At 42.4% G+C, this 20,113-nt stretch overlaps 1 protein-coding gene across 3 annotated transcripts; it reads left to right on the top strand.

Annotated features, from left to right (window-relative positions):
* The first annotated feature begins 7,089 nt into the window (after positions 1–7,089).
* On the top strand, positions 7,090–19,319 carry TMEM52B (transmembrane protein 52B). Of its 3 annotated transcripts, XM_017545360.2 has the most exons (5): positions 7,602–7,710; positions 10,412–10,455; positions 13,468–13,506; positions 14,654–14,823; positions 17,461–19,319. In XM_017545360.2, exons 1-5 carry the CDS (start codon positions 7,612–7,614, stop codon positions 17,682–17,684), a joined length of 576 nt encoding a protein of 191 aa, XP_017400849.1. In that variant the 5' UTR covers positions 7,602–7,611; the 3' UTR covers positions 17,685–19,319. The 3 variants fall into 3 exon arrangements, with proteins under 3 accessions (XP_017400850.1, XP_017400849.1, XP_037600473.1); XM_017545361.2 differs by lacking the exon at positions 10,412–10,455 and having other exon boundaries at positions 7,090–7,710; XM_037744545.1 differs by lacking the exon at positions 13,468–13,506 and having other exon boundaries at positions 7,657–7,710; positions 17,461–17,684.
* The last annotated feature ends 794 nt before the right edge of the window (positions 19,320–20,113 follow it).

Genomic DNA, 20,113 nt, shown 5'->3' with positions numbered 1-20,113 from the left:
CATTTCCAGCAATGGTGTCCTGGGTAACTTTAGAATTCAATTGGGGCTGTGAAACACAGTGCCACTGTAACGTAGCAGCAGAGGACACTCTGAAACTAGAAAGAGCTGGCTTTAATACTTTCCTTTAGTCTAAAATCTTGGGAAATCTTAATACTTTGAATCTAAAATTTAGGTATAATGTCTACCTGATAACATTGCTATATGAATTCAAATGATATGCTGGGTAAAAATGACAAGCTTTGTACTTGGAGCATAATAAGAACCCAATAAATAACAGTTATTAGTATTCTAACAATATTCAGCACAGTTAGATTACCCATCAAATAATGTATTTCAGTCAAATCCATGATTAACTTATGTCACAAAGACTCTCATATGGGAGCCCCTTAAGTATGTCTGTATGTATTTACTGATACAGTGCTTACCTATTTTCCCTTGACAACCTCCTAATCAGATATGTATCCATTGGAGATGTCTTCTGAAGTATTTATAAGCAAAATGATATGATATCTTGGATTTACTTTAAATTACTCCAGGAAAAAAAGTGAAAAGGAAAGAATAGACAAACGAAGAATGAAAAAATAAATACATAAATAAATATGGGAAACTATTAGGAAAAATCACCAGCCGGGCACAGTGGCTCACGCCTGTAATCCCAGCACTTTGGAAGGCCAAGGTAGGTGGATCATGACATCAGGAGTTTGAGACCATCTTGTCCAACATGGTGAAACCCCATCTCTACTAAAAATACAAAAATTAGCTGGACGTGGTGGCGTGCCTGTAATCCTAGCTACTTGAGAGGCTGAAGCAGGAGAAGTGCTTGAACCTGGGAGGCGGAGGTTGCAGTGTGCCAAGATCGTGCCACTGCACTGCAGCCTGGGTGAAAGAGCAAGACCTCATAGAAAAAAAAAATCACCAATATTGACAGCCTAATTAGGATTCCATTTCCCTCTTCTTCCCTGTTTACTGTATTCCTTTCACTATGTGCAGAGTATCTGAGACCAAATTGAAAAGTTGGCTGGGAGTGGTGGCTTATGCCTGTAATCCCAGCACTATGGGAGGCTGTGGCAGGTGGATCACTTGAGGTTGGGAGTTTGAGACCAGCCTGGCCAACATGGTGAAACACTAAAAATACAAAAGTTAGCGGGGCCTGGTGGCGGGCCTGTAATCCCAGCTACTTGGGAGGTTGAGGCAGGAAGATCTCCTGAACCTGGGAGGCAGAGGTTGGAGTGAGCTGAGATTGTGCCACCGTACTCCAGCCTGGGCAACAGAGTGAGATTCCATTTCAAAAAAAAAAAAAACCAACCCAAATGCCCATCGACGATAGACTGGATAGGGAAAATGTGGCACATATACACCATGGAATATTATGCAGCCATCAAAAATGATGAGTTTGGGTCCTTTTTAGGGACATGGATGAAACTGGAAACCGTAATTCTCAGCAAACTGACAGAAGAGCAGAAGATCAAACACTGCATGTTCTCACTCAGAGGCGGGTGTTGAACTATGAGAACACATGGACACAGGGCGGGGAGCACTACACACTGGGGTCAGTTGGGGGGAAATAGGGGAGGGACGGTGAGGGGTGGGGAGCTGGGGAGAGATAGCAAGGGGAGAGATGCCAGATGTAGGTGATGGGGAGGAAGGCAGCAAATCACACTGCCACGTGTGTACCTATGCAACAATTTTGCATGTTCTTCACATGTACCCCAAAACCTAAAATGCAATAAAATAAATAAATGGGGGAAAAAAATTAAGAAATACTGAAAGGATATCACACTGAAAAGGGCACGTTATCATTTCTACAGTGAATCAGTTATTTTAGATGCCATGAATATTATATAACATAAAGTGTTTACCATTTTAACCATTTTTAGGTGTACCATTCAGTGGCCTTAAGTACATTTACAATGTCGTGCAGCCATCACCACCATCCATCTCCAGAACTTCCCATCTTCCCCGTCTGAAACTCTGTACCCACGAAACAATAACTGCCATGATGGTGAATTTTATGTGTCTTCTTGACTGGGCCACGGGGTTCCCAGACAGGATGCTTTTAAATGAGATTAGCATATCAGTCAGCAAAGGAAAGCAGATTTTACTGCATAATGTGGATGGGTCTCATTCAAAAGTTGAGGGCCTAAAGAACAAAAAAAGTCTTACCTTTCCCCAAGTAAGAAAGAATTCTCCTGCAGTCTGTGGACTGGAACTAAGCCATCAGCTCTCCCAGTTCTCCACTTGCTAGCCGAGTCTGGCAGCCTACACTGCAGATTTTAACTTACCAGACTCTATAATCATACAAGCAAATTCCTTATAATAAATCTATTTCTATGTATGTATACCTCCTATTGATTCTGTTTCTCTGTACAGGTCCGACTAATACAAATTCGAATTCCTTTCTCCTCTCTTGGAAACGACCATTCTATTTTTTTGTCTCTATAAATTGGTTTACTTTAGGTACCTCATACTGGTGGAATCATACAATATTCAATCTTTTGTGTCTAACTTATTTTATTTAGCATTACGTCTTCAAGGATTATCAATGTTGTAGCATGTGCCAGAATTTCGTTCCCTTTTAAGTCTGCCTAATATTCCATTGTATGTATAAACCACATTCTACACTTAATTTATCCATCGACGGATGTTTGCATTTCTCCTCTTTTTAAAGATCAGTGAGATCGTTTCTACAATCGTTGTGTGGCAGATAACTGGACAGATTTAAATAATTTTAGGAGGCTCCCATTATTCCTGTCTCCTGGTGTTCCTGATCTTGTATAAGCCTTCCCCTCCAGTGTAAGTGAGACCTATGACTTGGAATGTAGCAGAGACGCTGGAATGCATGTGATCATGCATATGTGCTTATGTAAGGTGTAGTGACTAGTATGCTAAAGTCTCTCTCCCTATCCTGTCTCCATCTTTATCTCCCTGTCTAGATTTTTTTTTTAAATAGAGTCTCGCACTGTCACCAGGCTGGAGTGCAGTGGCGCAATCTCGGCTCACTGCAACCTCTGCCTCCTGGGTTCAAGCGATTCTCTTGCCTCAGCTTCCCTAGTAGCTGGGACTACAGGCACATGCCACCAAGCCCAGCTAATGTTTGTATTTTTAATAGAGACAGGGTTTCACCAAGTTGGCCAGGATCATCTCAATCTCTTGACCTCATGATCTGCCCACCTCAGCCTCCCAAAGTTCTGGGATTACAGGCATGAGCCACCGCACCTGGCCCTCCCTGTCTAGATTTTTAAACGCAAGCTTAAATGAATCCTGTAGCCAAAAAGAAATAAATTCTGCCTGAGGGAACTTACAAGTGAATCTTCCCAGGTGAGCCTTCAGATGAGCCGCCCAGCAGACACCTTGATTGCAGTCTTGTGACACACAAGCAGAGGACCCAACTAAGATGTGTCCACGCTTCTGACCCACAGATACTTTGAGATAATAAAAGTATGTTGTTTTACATTGCTGCTCATATAATGTGTGGTGATGTGTTACACAGCATATGAACCTAAAACATCCTAGGATAAACTGAATCCTTCTGTCTTGTTTAACTTTTTTTTAACTCTAATCTTTTTACGGACTTCAGTGCCTTTGAGGCTGTCACTCGATCCCTATGCTGTAATCTTGGCTCATCAGATGGAAACACTTCCCAGGGGATCTCCCAAGGGTTGCAAATATGAAACTTCTTCTGCTATATTATTTATTTTTGAAGTCAGGGCTGTGGACCTACTCACTGACTTATAGTTTGAGATTGATGGCTCAGAGTAAGAATAGTCCTGGTCTCTATTTTAATGAGGCACAGAGAGAAAAGAAATCCATAGTGGCCACCTGACTTAGGCAAGGTCAAAAGGAGAATAATCAATGGGACCAGAAGTAAGCAATTTTTTGGCTACACTTGTTACAGCAGTTGTATAACAATACCCTGAAGCACAGGTGTAAAGGTCGATGTACATGCACCCTCTACTGGTTCCACTCCAAGTTCTTAACTACCTGGGTATAAGCTAATGATTCACAAGTTTAAAGGAACTGCACAAGATTGTGTAGGATTGTAATGAGACCATTTCCCTCTACCCCAGCCACCTGCCCTTCTGAACCTGTCCAATGTGTACTTTGCTCAGTCTTCTTGCCTGATTTATCTTTCTTCTTTCATGATTCCTTATATGGAGGCTTGGTTAGGGACAGAGTTAAAGCTGCCCCAAGGCATAATCTCATTCATTAGGACAAAAACCAACTTTTATTTTTCCAGTGGCTAATCTGATGAGGGAAAAAAAAGGGTAATAGTAATTCTAAGAAAGGAAAGTCACAAGGAGATCATTAACAGGACCTATTTTGTTCAAACCTGTTAGGAAGCTGGAAGGCAAAAAGATAATGGCAATCACATGTTAGAAAGTGCAGGTGGGAAAGGGGAGTCTTGTTAACCAGCAAACCTGTTTAGGCAGGTGAAGGCTGGCATGGCTGGGGGAAGAGGTGGCCAGGCAAGCAAGGGAAAATATTCAAGAATTAGAATATCAAGAAACCTAAAACGTGGTCTGGAGAGGGAGTGGTGTAAAAATATACAAGAGGGCTGGGTGCGATGGCTTACCTCTGTAATCTCAGCACTTTGGGAGGCTGTGGGTGGATCACAAGGTCAAGAGATTGAGACCATCCTGGCCAACATGGTGAAACGCAGTCTTTACTAAAAACACAAAAATTAGCTGGGGGTGATAGCTCATGCCTGTAGTCCAGCTACTTGGGAGGCTGAGGCAGGAGAATCTCTTGAACCCAGGATGCAGAGGTTGCAGTGAGCTGAGGTCATGCCGCTGTACTCCAGCCTGGTGACAGAGCGAGACTCTGTCTAAAAAAAAAAAAAATATATATATATATATATATATATATGTACAAGAGAAGCATAAAGGACAGTAATTATCCAGAATAGTGAAAGTAAAGGTTGCTGGCAAAATTCACTGAAAATCAAAATAATCTTAGTGAACACAAAAAGTATCAGTTAGGATTGTAATATTTATTTTACACATATTAACTGATTTAATCTGTATAAACCTATCAAGTAAATATTACTAATATTACCCCCATTTATTTTTATTTATTTATTTATTTTTAAGATGAGGTTTCACCATGTTAGTCAGGCTGGTCATGAACTCCCGACCTCAGGTGATCCACCCGCCTTGGCCTCCAAAATGCTTGGATTACAGGCGTGAGCCACCACGCCTGGCCTATTACCCCCATTTTATATAAAATAAAAGTAGGCCAACAGAGATCTAATAACCTGCCTCAAGATCTCACAGCTCATAAATGACAAAACTAAGTATTTAAACCTGGGTATCCTGGCTAGGCTTTAAGCCTTGGTGCTCTGCTGTCTTTCTGACAAGAAGAAGAGAAGGGAAATGTTCATGATGGGTTTCCTATGTTCGGGGAACTCATGATAGAAATACCGTATTCACAATGACTTCTTTTCTCTTATTGCATTTTCTCTAGGAAATAACATCGAAAGCAGGTCAGGTGGGTATTCCACTCCTGTTTTATGAATGGGAACATTAAGGGCTGGAGAAATTACATAATAATTTAGTGGAAGGTCAACTAAAGCTCTGCTCTCCTTGTCCTATAAAATACCTTCCACCTTGCCAAGTCTTCTATTGAAATCTGGAAATCACTCTTCATCCTAACCCCAATTGCCTAATTAAAAAAAAAAAAAAAAAAAAAAAAAAGACTCTCAGTGCTCCTTTAGTTTTGAAACTGACAGATTTTAAATTACCAGCATTGTACCAGGCCAGTGTCTTGGTATTTGTTTTCCTTAGCTAAGAACAAAACTGGTTTATATCCTCCATTCTCATATCCCATCATCAAGCTGTGTGAGGACCCTTAGAGTATGATCAGCCTACCCAGGAGTCTCCCTCCCACAATCACTTGGTAATTAGATTTACAGAGCTGGAAAGGCTCTGACATGAGTTTTTATTCCATTCTTATGAGATAGTCATATCACTGTAAACTAACATCTACTTTTCTTATCCCAGCCTGGCCAACATGGTGAAACCTTATCTTTACTAAAAATACAAAAATTAGCTGAGTGTCATGGCGAGCACCTGTAATCCCAGCTACTCAGGATGCTGAGGCAGAAGCATTGTTTGAATCCAGTAGGGAGAGGCTGCAGTGAGCCAAGATCTCACCACTGTACTCCAGCCTGGGCGACAGAGAGAGACTCCATCTCAAATAATAATAATAATAATAATAATAATTTTCTTATGAAATATTTGGTATTAAGTAAAGATCACCTATTTAAGTACAAATCATTCTTACAGTATTCATTTGTTTTGTTTTGTTTTAGGTAGATTCTCACTCTGTCGCCCAAGCTGGAGTGCAGTGGCGCTATCTCAGCTCACTGCAACCTCTGTCTTCCAGGTTCAAGTGATCCTCCTGCCTCAGCCTCCTGAGTAGCTAGGATTACAGGCGCCTGCTATGACACCCAGCTACTTTTTGCATTTTTAGTAGAGACAGGGTTTCACCATGTTTGTTGTCCAGGCTGGTCTCAAACTCCTGGCCTGAAGTTATCAGTCAGCCTTGGCCTCCCAAAGTGCTGGGATTACAGGCGTGAGCCACGGCATCCAGCCCCATTTGTTTCTATAGATTTGCTTATTATGAGTATTCTATGCTCTTGCGTGGGTGCCTGTTTTTACTCTGACCTTAGGTTTTGTTTTTGTGAGTGGCAAGACATTTCTCAATCGCATCACTACTTTACCAAAGAGAGAGAGAGAAAAAGAGAGAGAGAAAGGAACAAGACAAGAGGGAAAAGAAACAAAGAAGCCTATATATTTGTTTTTTAAAAATTTGGTTTTAAAATAATGTCTTTCTCACTTATCTATTTCAATGAGAAGTGAAGTCAGGGTGGAGAAACGTGTCACTGACAACACAGGAAAATTCTAATCTTCCAACTTGATTTCTCATCTTCAGATCTGTTTTCTCAGGAGATGTGATGGCTTTCCTGTTCATTTGGCAAACTCTCAGTCTTACCCCAATGATTAAGGATAAATGACCCAGAACCAGGAGAGTTGATTATCAACGTAGTGAAGGGGAGGGTTTCAAAGAGCAAGAAGGGGTTGTTAATCACATGGGGAGAGAAGAAGGGAGATTGGCAGGGTGCCTTTCACCCTGCAACAGTCACCCTGGAGTGCTCGGTGAAGGATTAAGAATATTACCAGTTTTCTGATGAAGCAAAGAACATATTTGGTCACCAGCAATCTGCCTTTGACCATCCTCAAAGCCAAGATTTTCATCACTGTCTAGAAAAATACCTCATTCAGAGGACACATAAGTCCTCTTTGAATGCCTTCTTTCTGGGAGCAGTGAGAGAAAGAAACTTAGAGATGTAGAAAGAATTAATGGTATAAAGGAAAGAAAGAAGGCAAAAGGTAGCAAATGTGGGGGCCATAGAAATAGTAATAAGAAGAGAGAAGAAAACCAGGAAAACAAAAGGGGAGGCAAAGGCCATAGAAAATAACAGCCAGAGAGAGGAAGAGAAGACGGAGAGAGAAAGAGAGAGAGAAAAGCTGATAAATTGCTGAGAAGTTTCTCTCCTTAAGAATTCTAAGTCAAGAAGTCAAATATGGCACAGAGCATGGAAAGGAGGCAATGGATGCCCAGTGCAAGATTCTGAAGAAGCCGGAATTCAGCCCGATGGGAGTCCGAGTTCATGTCGTGGCAGCCTCTGCCCTGGTGCATTTCATCTTGGTGAGTTCAGTGACGAAAAGGCAGAAAGATCGTCCTTTTCCACAGATTAATCAATTCTCAGAAGAATCTGAAAGGAAATGGACTGTGGGGTGGGGAGACATATACAGAGCCCAGAGGGTGGCAGGGAAATGAATAACTACAAAGTTTTGTTAGTATTCTGAGATTGTATAGATGCTTGTGTGACTGACGGCAATGTCCAGCAACAGGGGGGCAGAAATTAGAGTGAGCATGGAAACAAGCAGTATAGCTGTGGCACTTTAGAAGTGCCACTGAAGCATACTTCTCTCTTTTAGCATCTTATCACTCATCCCTCAAAATCCCAAAAAAATTATGAAAACTAGGCCTGTAATTCCCCTAAACAACATTTACCACATCAGATCTAATCCCATTCTAGCAGTTTAGGTGCCTCTAGTCTAGAAATAAGAGAGGGAGAAAATATTTTGAGCCCCACAGTGAATCAGAAGTCTCTGAGTAATCCGTTAGTGGAGAAAAGGGTCACTGGACTGAGGGATTCTAAACAATTGTCACAGGGAAGTTAATAGAGCTATGTCATCTAACAAGAAGGAGAACAAATCAAGAAAACTGGACAGTATCAGGTTCCTGTATGCCCCTGTGCGGAGTGGGATGTATGTTTTTCTTGCTAATAGACCTGTTAAAGTGGTGTCTGAAAATCCATTTTTTTCTTATATTTTCTTTTTGTTTCCTCTTCACTTCCTTTGCCTTCTCTTCCCTTCATTGTTCCTTTCTTTTCTCTTTGCAACAAACCTGAAAAGTGGCATTTTCTCTGTTGGGCACTTGAAGCTTCTCTTGCCTTTAGTGAAGAAAGCGAAAGAAAGTCCCAGGGTTGGGTGGAGGAAACACATTTTGTCATCCTTAGTAGCCGTCTCTTTTAAATGAAAAGTCAAACAGGGGTTTCCAAATTTTCTTCTTTTTTTTTTTTTTTTTTTTTTTATGATGGGGTTTCACCATGTTGGCCTTGAACTGGTCTTGAACTCCTGACCTCAGGTGATCCACCCACCTCAGCCTCCAAAAGTGCTAGGATTACAGGCATGAGTCACCTCGCCTGGCTTCCCAAATGTTATCTGCAAGGGCTGGCTGTTAATCCTTTTGTAGGTCCCTCTCACCTGATACGTCTTGAGTATGTGTGTCTCTTTACCCCTTCACTGCCCACCACAAACTCCCAATAGTTACAAATCTGTTTCTTTTCTAAGGATCTTTGTGGTTGCTTTCCTGAAATATCAGATCACTCAAGTTATTAGAAGAGAGAAGCAGCTTATAGAATTGAGTTCACTTAAATGGTTTGTTGTTGTTATTTTCAAAAAGGAGTTTTGCTTTTTTTGCCCAGGCTGGAGTGCAATGGCACGATCTTGGCTCACTGCAACCTCTGCCTCCCAGGTTCAAGTGATTCTACTGCCTCAGCCTCCCAGGTAGTTGGGATTACAGACATGTGCCACCACACCTGGCTAATTTTGTATTTTTTTAGTAGAGACAGGGTTTCACCATGTTGATCAGGCTGGTCTCAAACTCCTGACTTCAAGTGATCCACCTTCCTCAGCCTCCCAAAGTGGTGGATTACAGGCGTGAACCACCGCAACCAGCCTTAAACGGGATTTTGAAAGAGGAAGTCATCTAAAACATCAGGTCGAAGAAGGAGTGAACTCTTTTTTTAGGAGTAGTAGAAGGGACTTGCTAGCCATGCCAAGGAATCGTTGGAGAAACTTTGTCCCCAGTGCCATCAATTCATTCAGTACATATCGATGATAGAGTTTGCTTTGAGTTCTGTCTACATCAACAGGTGTGTACATTTGATCACATTACTTAAAACTCTGTACCTTAGTCCCTTAACCTTTCAAGATAAGGTTAAATATAGCCACCAAGAGGGTTATTGTGATTAAATGTTATAAAATATTAAGAGTTCATAGCCAGGTGCGGTGGCTCACACCTGTAATCCCAGCAGCACTTTGGGAGGCTGAGGCAGGTGGATCACTTGAGGTCAGGTGTTCGAGATTAGCCTGGCCAACATGGTGAAACCCCATCTCTACTAAAAATACAAAAATTAGCCGGGTGTGGTGGCATGCACCTATAGTCCCAGCTACTCAGCACGTTGAGGCAATAGAATTGCTTGAACTTGGGAAGCGAAGGCTGCAGTGAGATGAGATCATGCCATTGCACTCCAGCCTGGGGGACAGAGCAATACCGAAGGAAAAAAAAAGAGTTCTTAGCAGTCTGACTGGTATCTAGTAGCTATTCAATAAATAAGACCCTCTGCCCCACTGGCCCCCTCGCTTTCCCCTTCTTCTTTTGTATAGTCATTGTCAGAGTAAGAGGATAAAAAAGAGTAGTGGTGTAGAATTCAACTGGGCAGGAATTAGGAGGACAATAGCAATATCCCAAGGGACAGATATTTTCTACTACAAACACATTAATGTAAATGGCTGCCTCTCATACACAAAGGTGGTGATGGTTACCCACCGCCAAAACAACAGATGAGATATTTGTTCTTCAACATTCCTTTACCTCAAGTACAAAGGCCAGCAAGTATGGGGGAGATGAAAATAGCAGTCCTAAATAGACTGCCCCTATGACTGTGACCTTCTTACTCATTCATCTAACACAGCACAACCATTAGTGGTTATTGGTAGGCAGCTGAACACAGCAGACAAGACAATTTCCCTGTATAAGACAATTTCTCTTTCTACAGCTTTCTGGGACGAGATGTGAGGAAATCTGTGGCAACCCTGAACAGTAAGTATCTGAGAGTTTAAGCTGGGAGGATGGAGCGACAGACAAAAACATCACTACCCCCAAAAGAGGGTCAAGAGGTCACTAGACATCTATGACTTCCTTTTATTTTATTTTTTTTACTTAAGTAATGGATCTCATAGATGGGTTATCACAAAATAAAGACATGTGTTTGTGTCATCCTAAGCACTCAGAATAACACTGCTGACAGCACTATTTTCTCCAAAGCCAATCTTCCCATCAAAGCAGCAGGATTAATCTCAATTTATATAGTCATAGGACTTGCAAAAGACATCCTTAGCCCTGTTTGTCAGTGACTCATCAGGACAGACTGGGTTTTGTATCTAGTCACTGGTGTATATATTTGGATGATTTCCAAAGTAACATTACTACTATAAATTGGGAGAGTATTTTCTAGTTTTTATGGCATGTTAGCATTTATTGCAGACTTCATTTAGCTATCACTTTGATGTAGTTATCAACTAATCGAAGCCTGTCACATTTAGGTCTTATGTAGACACAGAGGACATGAAGATAACAATGCAAAAGAGTCATTCCACCTAAAGAAGCTATAGGCTGGGGACGGTGGCTCATGCCTGTAATCCCAGCACTTTGGGATGCTAAGGTGGGCAGATCATGAGGTCAAGAGATCGAGACCACTCTGACCAACACGGTGAAACCCCGTCTCTACTAAAAATACAAAAATTAGCTGGGCGTGGTGGTGCGCACCTGTAATCCCAGCTACTTAGGAAGCTGAGGCAGGAAAATCTCTTGAACCCACGAAGCGGAGGTTGCAGTAAGCCGAGATCACACCACTGTACTCCAGCCTGGGCGACAGAGCAGGCGGGACTCCGTGTCTAAAATAAAATAAAAAATAAAGAAACTGGCTGGGTGTGGTGGCTCACGCCTGTAATCCAAGCACTTTGGAGGCCAAGAAGGGCGGATCACCTGAGGTTGGGAGTTCAAGACCAGCCTGACCAACATGGTGAAACTCTATCTTTAAATAAATAAATAAACTATAAAATAAACATTTTAAAAAGTAGGGACACTTTGAATAAAAACTTGTTCAGGATGAAGGAAAATGCATATTTAGCCATGGGAAGGGTTTCTCAATAGCCAGGTCTGTTAAACCCAGGAAAATGGTGATGGCCTTGATTACCTGTCACGTGCACATTGGATGTTGACTACTTGATACCTGCTGTCTGAGGTTTTACACATCTTCCACCATAGAAAGAATCCTTTCCTATAAACCAGAATCCAATTAGAACTAGAGGAGTTTTCAACAAGTAAGAAATGTGAGAAAGCCAAGAGGAGCCATTGTTCAGTGAAAAAAGACAAACTATATTTTCTATAAGTGTGTGGCCAGAAAACAGAAATAGATTCACTAGATTTCAGTAGTAAAGAATTATTAAATGATAAAATTTACTGCTCTTCAGAGATACACAAATACTCAGCCTCCCTCACCCTCCAACTCCTGACCTTATCATATACTCCTTCTCTCATACCATACCATTTTTTTTTCATTCTTACAGAGAAAATTTACAATTGCCATAGTGAACTCTGAATATTAATTTAGCTTTCATCATGGTAAAGTTGGCTTCCACTTTTTTCCTTCTTCCTGTTTGGCCTCAGTGGATATGCATATTAGTTTTTGTCCTGGATGTGGAAAATCAGGGTACTCTTTATGGTGGGTGTGATATTGTAAAATATATATTTGATTTTGTCCCTATCTCCTAGCATACAACTTCGAAAATCCCTGGAGTCCCCAAAGTAAGAAGTATCATTTTGCATGCCAATTAGTTGTCTGGTGGCTGGCAGCTCCTAGGTAGATTCAGGATGGGACTGGTCATTGGAAAGACCAAGGCAGAATCCTTAAAGCCCCACCCCTCAACATCCAGGGAAAGTAGAGGGGCTGAAGGTTAAGTTGACCATCAATGGCCAATGATTTAATCAATCATGCCTACATAAAGAGGCTTTCATGAAAATCCCAAAGGATGGATTTGGAGAGTTTCTGTACAGCTGAACAGGCGGAGGTTTCTGGAGGGTGGTGCACTTGGCAGGCATGGAAGCTCCGTGCCCCTTCCCACGTGCTTTGCCCTATGCATCTCTTCATCCGCATCCTTGGTAATATTCTTTGTAATAAACTGTAGATGTAAGTAAGTGTTTCCCTGAGTTCTGTGAGCTGCTCTAACAAATTAATGCAACCACAAGAGGGGAGTCATGGAACCCCCAATTTATAGCCAGTAGGTCAGAAGCACAGGCCAAAAAAACTGGTGATTGGCATCAGAATTCTGGGGAGCAATCTTAGGGACTGAGCCCTCACCCTGTGGGATCTGATACTATCTCCAGGCAGGTAATGTTGGAACTGAATTGGATCAGAGGACACTCAGCTGTCGTCGGTTTCTGAAAGATTGCTTGCTTGTGGTGTGTGGGGAAATCCCCACCCAGCCACAGCTGGTGTCAGAGGGTTGGGAGAGTACAGCAGGAAGAAGCTAAGTTTCTTTTTTCCTACATTCTCAGTGGGAGTGTTGCAACAGCTTGCAAAAGATAAATTACAAATGTGATTGTACGCCTTTCATATTCATAACTGAAATTTTCTTTATGTTTACATTTCACTGACCTCAAATATACACAAGCCTTAACTTTCACATCCATTTTCAAAGTCACTCTTTGTAAACCTGCATTCCAAGTGCTTTCTTGGTATCTTTTATCATAAGTGTTTACAATAGGCACAGATACGTTTTCTATGAACACTACTAATGATCACTGCTTTCGCTTGTTTTATAGTAATTTACAAAATGACTTGCGCAGCGCCATCTCTATTATGAAGTACTATTTAAAGCTCATCATTTGGCAAAACATTCAACTAGCTACATTGAATGTTAGCAACATAACCCACGCTGCTTTTATTATAACTAGGTATCACATCATATTGTAACTCATATTTCTGAGTCTGGAGTTATCACAAGGATTGACTATATTTTTAATGTGGAAAACTTTATTATTTCTTTATAGTTGCCTAACCACAGACTGGGTACATCTCTGGTATATATGGTAAGTTTCACTTATAATACCCAGAAAGACACTGTATTCCTTAAGGCCATTAAAAATGACAGCCTGCCTACTTACTTAGCATCTCATGGAGTAAGATTTCATTATTTCACCACTACCTATGTGACAATATGTCAGGATTTCCTTTGTCTTTTCTTTCTTTATTTCTTTTTTTTTTTTTTTTTTTTTTTTTTTTTTTTTTTTTTTTTTTTTTTTTTTTTTTTTTTTTTTTTTTTTTTTNTTGAGATGGAGCCTCGCTTGGAGTGCAGTAGTACAATCTCAGCTCACTGCAACCTCCACCTCCCGGGTTCAAGCGATTCTTCTGCTTCAGCCTCCTGAGTAGCTGGGATTACAGGCAGGCACCACCACGTCCAGCTAATTTGTGTATTTTTAGTAGAGACGGGGTTTCATTATGTTGGTCAGACTGGTCTCAAACTCCTGACCTCGTGATCTCTCCATCTCAGTCTCCCAAAGCGCTGGGATTACAGGCGTGAGCCACCGCACCCGGCCAGGATTTCCTTTTTCTATACCATCTCCTCTACAAGCATCAAAACATTATTGTGTCCTTCCATTGGAGTCTTTCTAGAAATATCTCTACAAAGGAGATGACTTTAGTGAATCAAAACTCAGACCCTGACCAGGTGTGGTAGCTCACGCCTGTATTCCCAGCAATTTGGGAGGCCAACACAGACAGATTGCTTTGAGGGCAGGAGTTTGAGACCAGCCTGAGCAACATAGTGAAACCCTATCTCTATTAAAAATACACACACAAAAAAAAAAATTAGTCAAGTGTGGCAGCATGTGCCTATAGCACTGGCTGCTCGGTAGGCTGAGATTGTGTCACTGCACTCCAGGCTGGGCAACAGAGAGAGACTCTGTCTCAAAAAAGAGGAAAAAAAAGCAGTCTCCCCAAACTACCTTAAATGTCTTATTATTTGTTCTAATGAATTGACTTACTCCAGCTGACAAAATAAGGAGGTATATATATAAAGCAAAAGCTTTGAAATTAAAATTATAAATTAAAATATTTATAATTATTCTATAAAATATTCAAACAAGAATCAAAACACAGACATTGAAGACTGGTTACAGTGGAACTAGGAAAAAAGCCAAATCCCAGAACTCCCACTTGCCCCGTGGGCTCTTGCAGGTTGCTGGTTGTCATTGGCGCGCTGCTTCTCCTGTGTGGCCTGACGTCCCTGTGCTTCCGCTGCTGCTGTCTGAGCCGCCAGCAGAATGGGGACAATGGGGGCCCACCACCCTATGAGGTCACCGTCATTGCTTTCGACCATGACAGCACTCTCCAGAGCACTATCACATGTGAGTACACTGACCTTTTAAAAACCTGGGAGAAAGACCCAATTTAAATGAATAATGAAAAGGGTGCGAAGGCGTAGAACACTGATGGAGTGGTATTAAAGATCCCAGGACTCACAATAGTTTCAATGTCCAGAAGTCTGATGGTGCAGTGACCTGGGCTCTCACTGAAGCTGTATTCTGAAGGATCTATCTGGCTGACGATAAAGAAAGAAGTGAAGTATTGGAGACTATTGGAAATATTGAACAGGAAGAATTAGCCAGTTTATAAGCAGTTACTTTGCTAAAAGCTATTTTGAACTCCAAACAGATCCCTTTTTCAAAGTGTCTTGAATTTTGTGGAAACCTCCTTTTGCTCTTGTCTATACTATTTTATATTTTTAAATAAATTAATGGCATATACTTTCAGTTCTTTATTCTTCAAGTCTTGATACACTAAATTTTAGCCTTAACATTTTCTCAATAATTATAAGACACTTTCCCTTTTCTCCTGAGGTTCTGTTCTTTCCATTATGTTCTTCTTTTTTTTCTTCTTTTTTAGATTAAGTCTCACTCTGTTGCCCAGGCTGGAGTACAGTGGCGTGATCTCAGCTCACTGCAACCTCCACCTCCTAGGTTCAAGCAATTCTCTGCCTCAGCCTCCCGAGTAGCTGGGATTACAGGTGCCCACCATAATGCCTGGCTATTTTTTGTATTTTTAGTAGAGACGGGGTTTCACCATCTTGGCCAGGCTGGTCTTGAACTCCTGACATCATGATCTACCTGCCTTGGCCTCCCAAAGTGCTGGGACTATAGGCGTGAGCCTCCGTGCCCAGTCAAAATGGTTACTTTCTTTTTTTTTTTTTGAGACAGAGTCTCCCTCCATTGCCCAGGCTGGAGCGCAGTGGTGGGATCTCAGCTCACTGCAACCTCTGCCTCCCAGGTTCAAGCGATTCTCATGCCTTAGCCTCCTGATTTGCTGAAATTACAAGCAGCCACCACCATGCCCAGCTAATTTTTTTTTTTTTTGTATTCTTCATAAATACAAGGTTTTACCATGTTGGCCAGGCTGGTCTCAAACTCCTGACCTCATGACCTACCTGCCTCTGCCTCCCAAAGTGCTGAGATTGCAAGCATGAGCCACTGTGCCTGGACTATGTTCTTTCCTAATTGAGGAACTGGCAGAACACCAGCTGGAAAACATGGATATTTATTTTGAAAAGAGAATGATGGCTAGGCACAGTGGCTCATGCCTGTAATCCTAGCACTTTGGGAGGCTGAGGTGGGTGGCTGACTTGAAGTCAAGAGTTCAAGACCAACCTGGCCAACATGGTGAAACCTTGTCTCTAGTAAAACTACGAAAACTGGCTTGGCGCAGTGACTCACGCCTGTAATCCCAGACTTTGGGAGGCTGAGCTGGGTGGGTCATTTGAGGTCAGGAGATCGTGACCAGTCTGGCCAACATAGTGAAACCTCATCTCTACTAAAACACAAAAATCATCCAGGCATGGTGGCACACACTTGTAATCCCAGCTACTTGAGAGGCTGAAGCAGGAGAGAATAGCTTGAACCTGGGAGGTGGAGGTTGCAGTGAGCTGAGATTGTGCCACTGCACTCCAGCCTGAGCGACAGACGGAGATTCTATCTCAAAAAAAAAAAAAAGAAAAGAAAAAGTAAATGAAAAGAAAGAAAAGAAAATAGATAAGGTAAAAATAAATATTCCTAAGGAGTCTATAGTGTCCAGGGCTGGGAGAAGGGGATCTATGTCTGAAAGGGGAAAGGGCAGGGTTGAGATGCAGGACCATTCTTTAGATTATTTGAGGATACCAGAGAAAACACGTCCTTCCAGCAGGGCAGGAAGCTGGGTTGTACACATGCTTCCAAGATATTCATAAAGTTTGTGGCAAGGAGTGACAATGAGTTTGAACACTTGTTAAAAATGAAGGGACAGGCCAGGCGCAGTGGCCCACGCCTGTAATCCTAGCACTCTGGGAGGCCGAGGTGGGTGCATTGCCTGAGCTCAGGAGTCTGAGACCAGCCTGGGCAACATGATGAAACCCTGTCTCTACTAAAATACAAAAGAGATTAGCCGGGCTTGGTGGCCGGTACCTATAGCTCCAGCTACTAGGGAGGCCGAGGTAGAAGAATTGCTTGAACCGGGGAGGCAGAGGCTGCAGTGAGCCAAGATCCTGCCACTGCACTCCAGCCTGGGTGACAGAGTGAGACTCCATCTCTACAAAAAAAAAAAAAAAAAAGAAGAAGAAGGGATAGGGTCAGGCATGGTGGCTCATGCCTGTAATCCTAGCACTTTGGGAGGCCGAGGTGGGTGGATCACCAGATCAGGAGTTCGAGACCAGCCTGGCCAACAAGGTGAAACCCCGTCTCCACTAAAAATACAACAATTAGCTGGGTGCAGTGGTGGGCGCTTGTAATCCCAGCTACCCAGGAGGCTGAGGCAGGAGAATCACGTGAACCTGGGAGGCCGAGGTTGCACTTAGCTGAGATCATGCCACTGCGCTGCAGCCTGGGTGACAGAGGGAGACTCCATCTCAAAAAAAAAAAAAAAAGGAAGAAACAGTGAGTGTGAAGAAGTAAGTCTCTGCTGTCTGAGGGTGTCCCATTTCCCTTAGTTCCTTAGCTCTGTTCCTTCTTTCTTCACAGCTCTGCAGTCGGTTTTTGGCCCTGCAGCTCGGAGGATCCTGGCTGTGGCTCACTCCCACAGCTCCCTGGGCCAACTGCCCTCCCCTTCGGACACCCTCCCAGGGTATGAAGAAGCTCTTCACATGAATCGCTTCACAGTAGCCAGGTGTGGGCAGAAAGCACCTGATCTACCCCCAGTCCCTGAAGAAAAGCAGCTGCCTCCAATAGAGAAGGAGTCAACATGAATAGGACCCTCTTGGAACTGACCGGAGCTGTGATTTTATAAATAGGGGTAGAGGTATGCCCAGAGTCTGTGGGTAAATGGATCATATTCTCTGCTAACCCTCAGAAGTTTTAGGATGGCTCTGACACCATCATTCTATGGGAAAGATGGGTTCTGACTCTTCATTCACGAGCCTTTATATTTTCTGATACAGAATGCTCTAACTGGGAACTCTGATTTTTTATCCGATGGCTGAAATCTGCAAGTAATCTCTAGTCACACTGATTACTACTAAACCGGGAAATCATCAAGGGTGTCTTGAATCCCTTCAACTATTGAGTGCATATAAAATTCCTGTACCCACATGATACTGTAAGTTGTGTTTCTCTCTGTCAGCTAATACATGCGGTAAACTGGAAAAGAAAGACAGCAGTGTCAGCACAACCATCGATATTAATGCACTGAATGCATTCATCTTTCCTCCTGAGACAGCAATAGATTTTACACTGAATGACAATGATCATCTTAGCACAACGTACCCACCCGGATATCTAAAATCCATGGATGAGATTGCTGACATGGGCTAAGATAACACAGTATAGTATTCAAGTGCCAAATATCAGTCTTTCTTTCTCTCTGTTCCTACCCATCAGCAGTATGAAAAACTCCATACTGTGCAAGCAACAGATTAATTCTTCAGTTCCTCTGCACTGCAAACACCTACGTGTGCACACATGCATGTACACATGAATCCAGTTTCAACTTTAAAGGAATAGTGTTGCTTTGCTGCTTTCCTGTTTTGTCTGGACCACCTAAAGCCACAACACCCCTATAGTGACACACGCTTGTCTCTAGTGGTGGCCCTCACTGCCACCTAGTGGAGGCATGGTGGAAAATACACTCTCTCCTTTGAGCCTATCTGCAATTCTCTCCAGTTGGAGCAAAAAGTAAATGCTGAACTAAGCCTGGATGGGATGCTTCCCAATCTATGCATATAACATATCACCACCAGAAGTATAATTACTGGAAAATCAAAAAAGTGATGCACATTTGGGGAAAAACTACTCACCTTAGATAAGTCACCAAAATCCTCTTTTTGTTGAGATTGAGTTTTGCCCTTATAGCCCAGACTGGAATGCAATGGCACGAACTGGGCTCACTGCAACATCTGCCTCCTGGGTTAAGCGATTCTTTTGCCTTATTTCCCAAGTAGCTGGGATTACAGGTTCCTGCCACCACACCCAGCTAAATTTTGTATTTTTAGCAGAGACGAGGTTTCAGCATATTGGCCAGGCTGGTCTCGAACTCCTGACCTCAGGTGATCCTCCCACTTCGGCCTCCCAAAGTGCGAGAATTATAGGCCTGACCCACTGCTCCCAGCCTGAAATCTTTAAAACAGTTTTCTCACCTAAAAAACAGGGAACAATAACACCTCAGAAGGTTGTTGTGAAGTTCAAAGAAGTTAAATATCTGTGGCATGATTTGTAAAGTGCTACGCATATGTACGTTATTCTTCCTACTGTCATCTAACCTTCCTTTGCCTGCTATGACTCCTCTGAGAGCTGTGTTCCCATTTATCCTTTTGCCAGCTACGTTACTGTTGTAGCACCTGAAGTGGCTTTATTTTTTTCAATAAATATTTGTTGATTGAGGTAAAAACAACAGATGTATGTGATTCCTTTTACTACGTTCGGTGTAGAGGTAAGGAATATTTGAGAAAACTAATTGTTTATTAGGCAATTAATTAGCTCCAGTAGTCAGGGAGGCAACACAGAGCCAGGATTGGCTGATTCGGGCAGATCCTTATTAACTACATTCTTGAAATACTCACTTAGCCCAGAGGGAAAAATGTTCTGAGTATAACCTGCTGGTGATCTGAATTTATCCTGAGTCATTTAACAAATTGGCTCTGGGAATTATTGAAATGCATGAATTGCTTGCTAATAGCTCCTGAAGTGACCTTGTTTTACTACTGCCAGATGAATCATTTAGTCATCACAGACACAATCCAGAAAACATTCTAGGCTCTTCCTTTAAGGCACCAAGACACCACAGACTTGAAAAAGGTAAAACGTAGCCAGGCACGGTGGCTCACGCCTATAATCCCAGCACTTTGGGAGGCTAGGTGGGTGGATCGCCTAAGGTTGGGAGTTTGAGACCAGCCTGACCAACATAGAGAAACTCCATCTTTACTAAAAATACAAAATTAGCCAGGCATGGTGGCACATGCCTGTAATCGCAGCTACTCGGGAGGCTGAGGCAGGAGAATTGCTTGAACCCAGGAGGTGGAGGTTGCTGTGAGCCGAGATCGTGCCATTGCGCTCTAGACTGAGCAACAAGAGCAAAACTCCAGCTAAGAGAAAAGAAGATAAAACATTCATTGGCATTAGAAAATCTTGGGGAAAATCTTGGCTACGATATCTTATTCTAAAGGCATCTCTCTTCCCCACA

This window comes from Cebus imitator, unplaced genomic scaffold (genome assembly GCF_001604975.1).
Source record: "Cebus imitator isolate Cc_AM_T3 unplaced genomic scaffold, Cebus_imitator-1.0 Scaffold179, whole genome shotgun sequence".
In the NCBI taxonomy this organism is placed as follows: Eukaryota; Metazoa; Chordata; class Mammalia; order Primates; family Cebidae; genus Cebus; species Cebus imitator.
Note: the sequence above shows the minus strand (reverse complement) of the source record. Positions and strands in the feature narration are given on the sequence as shown.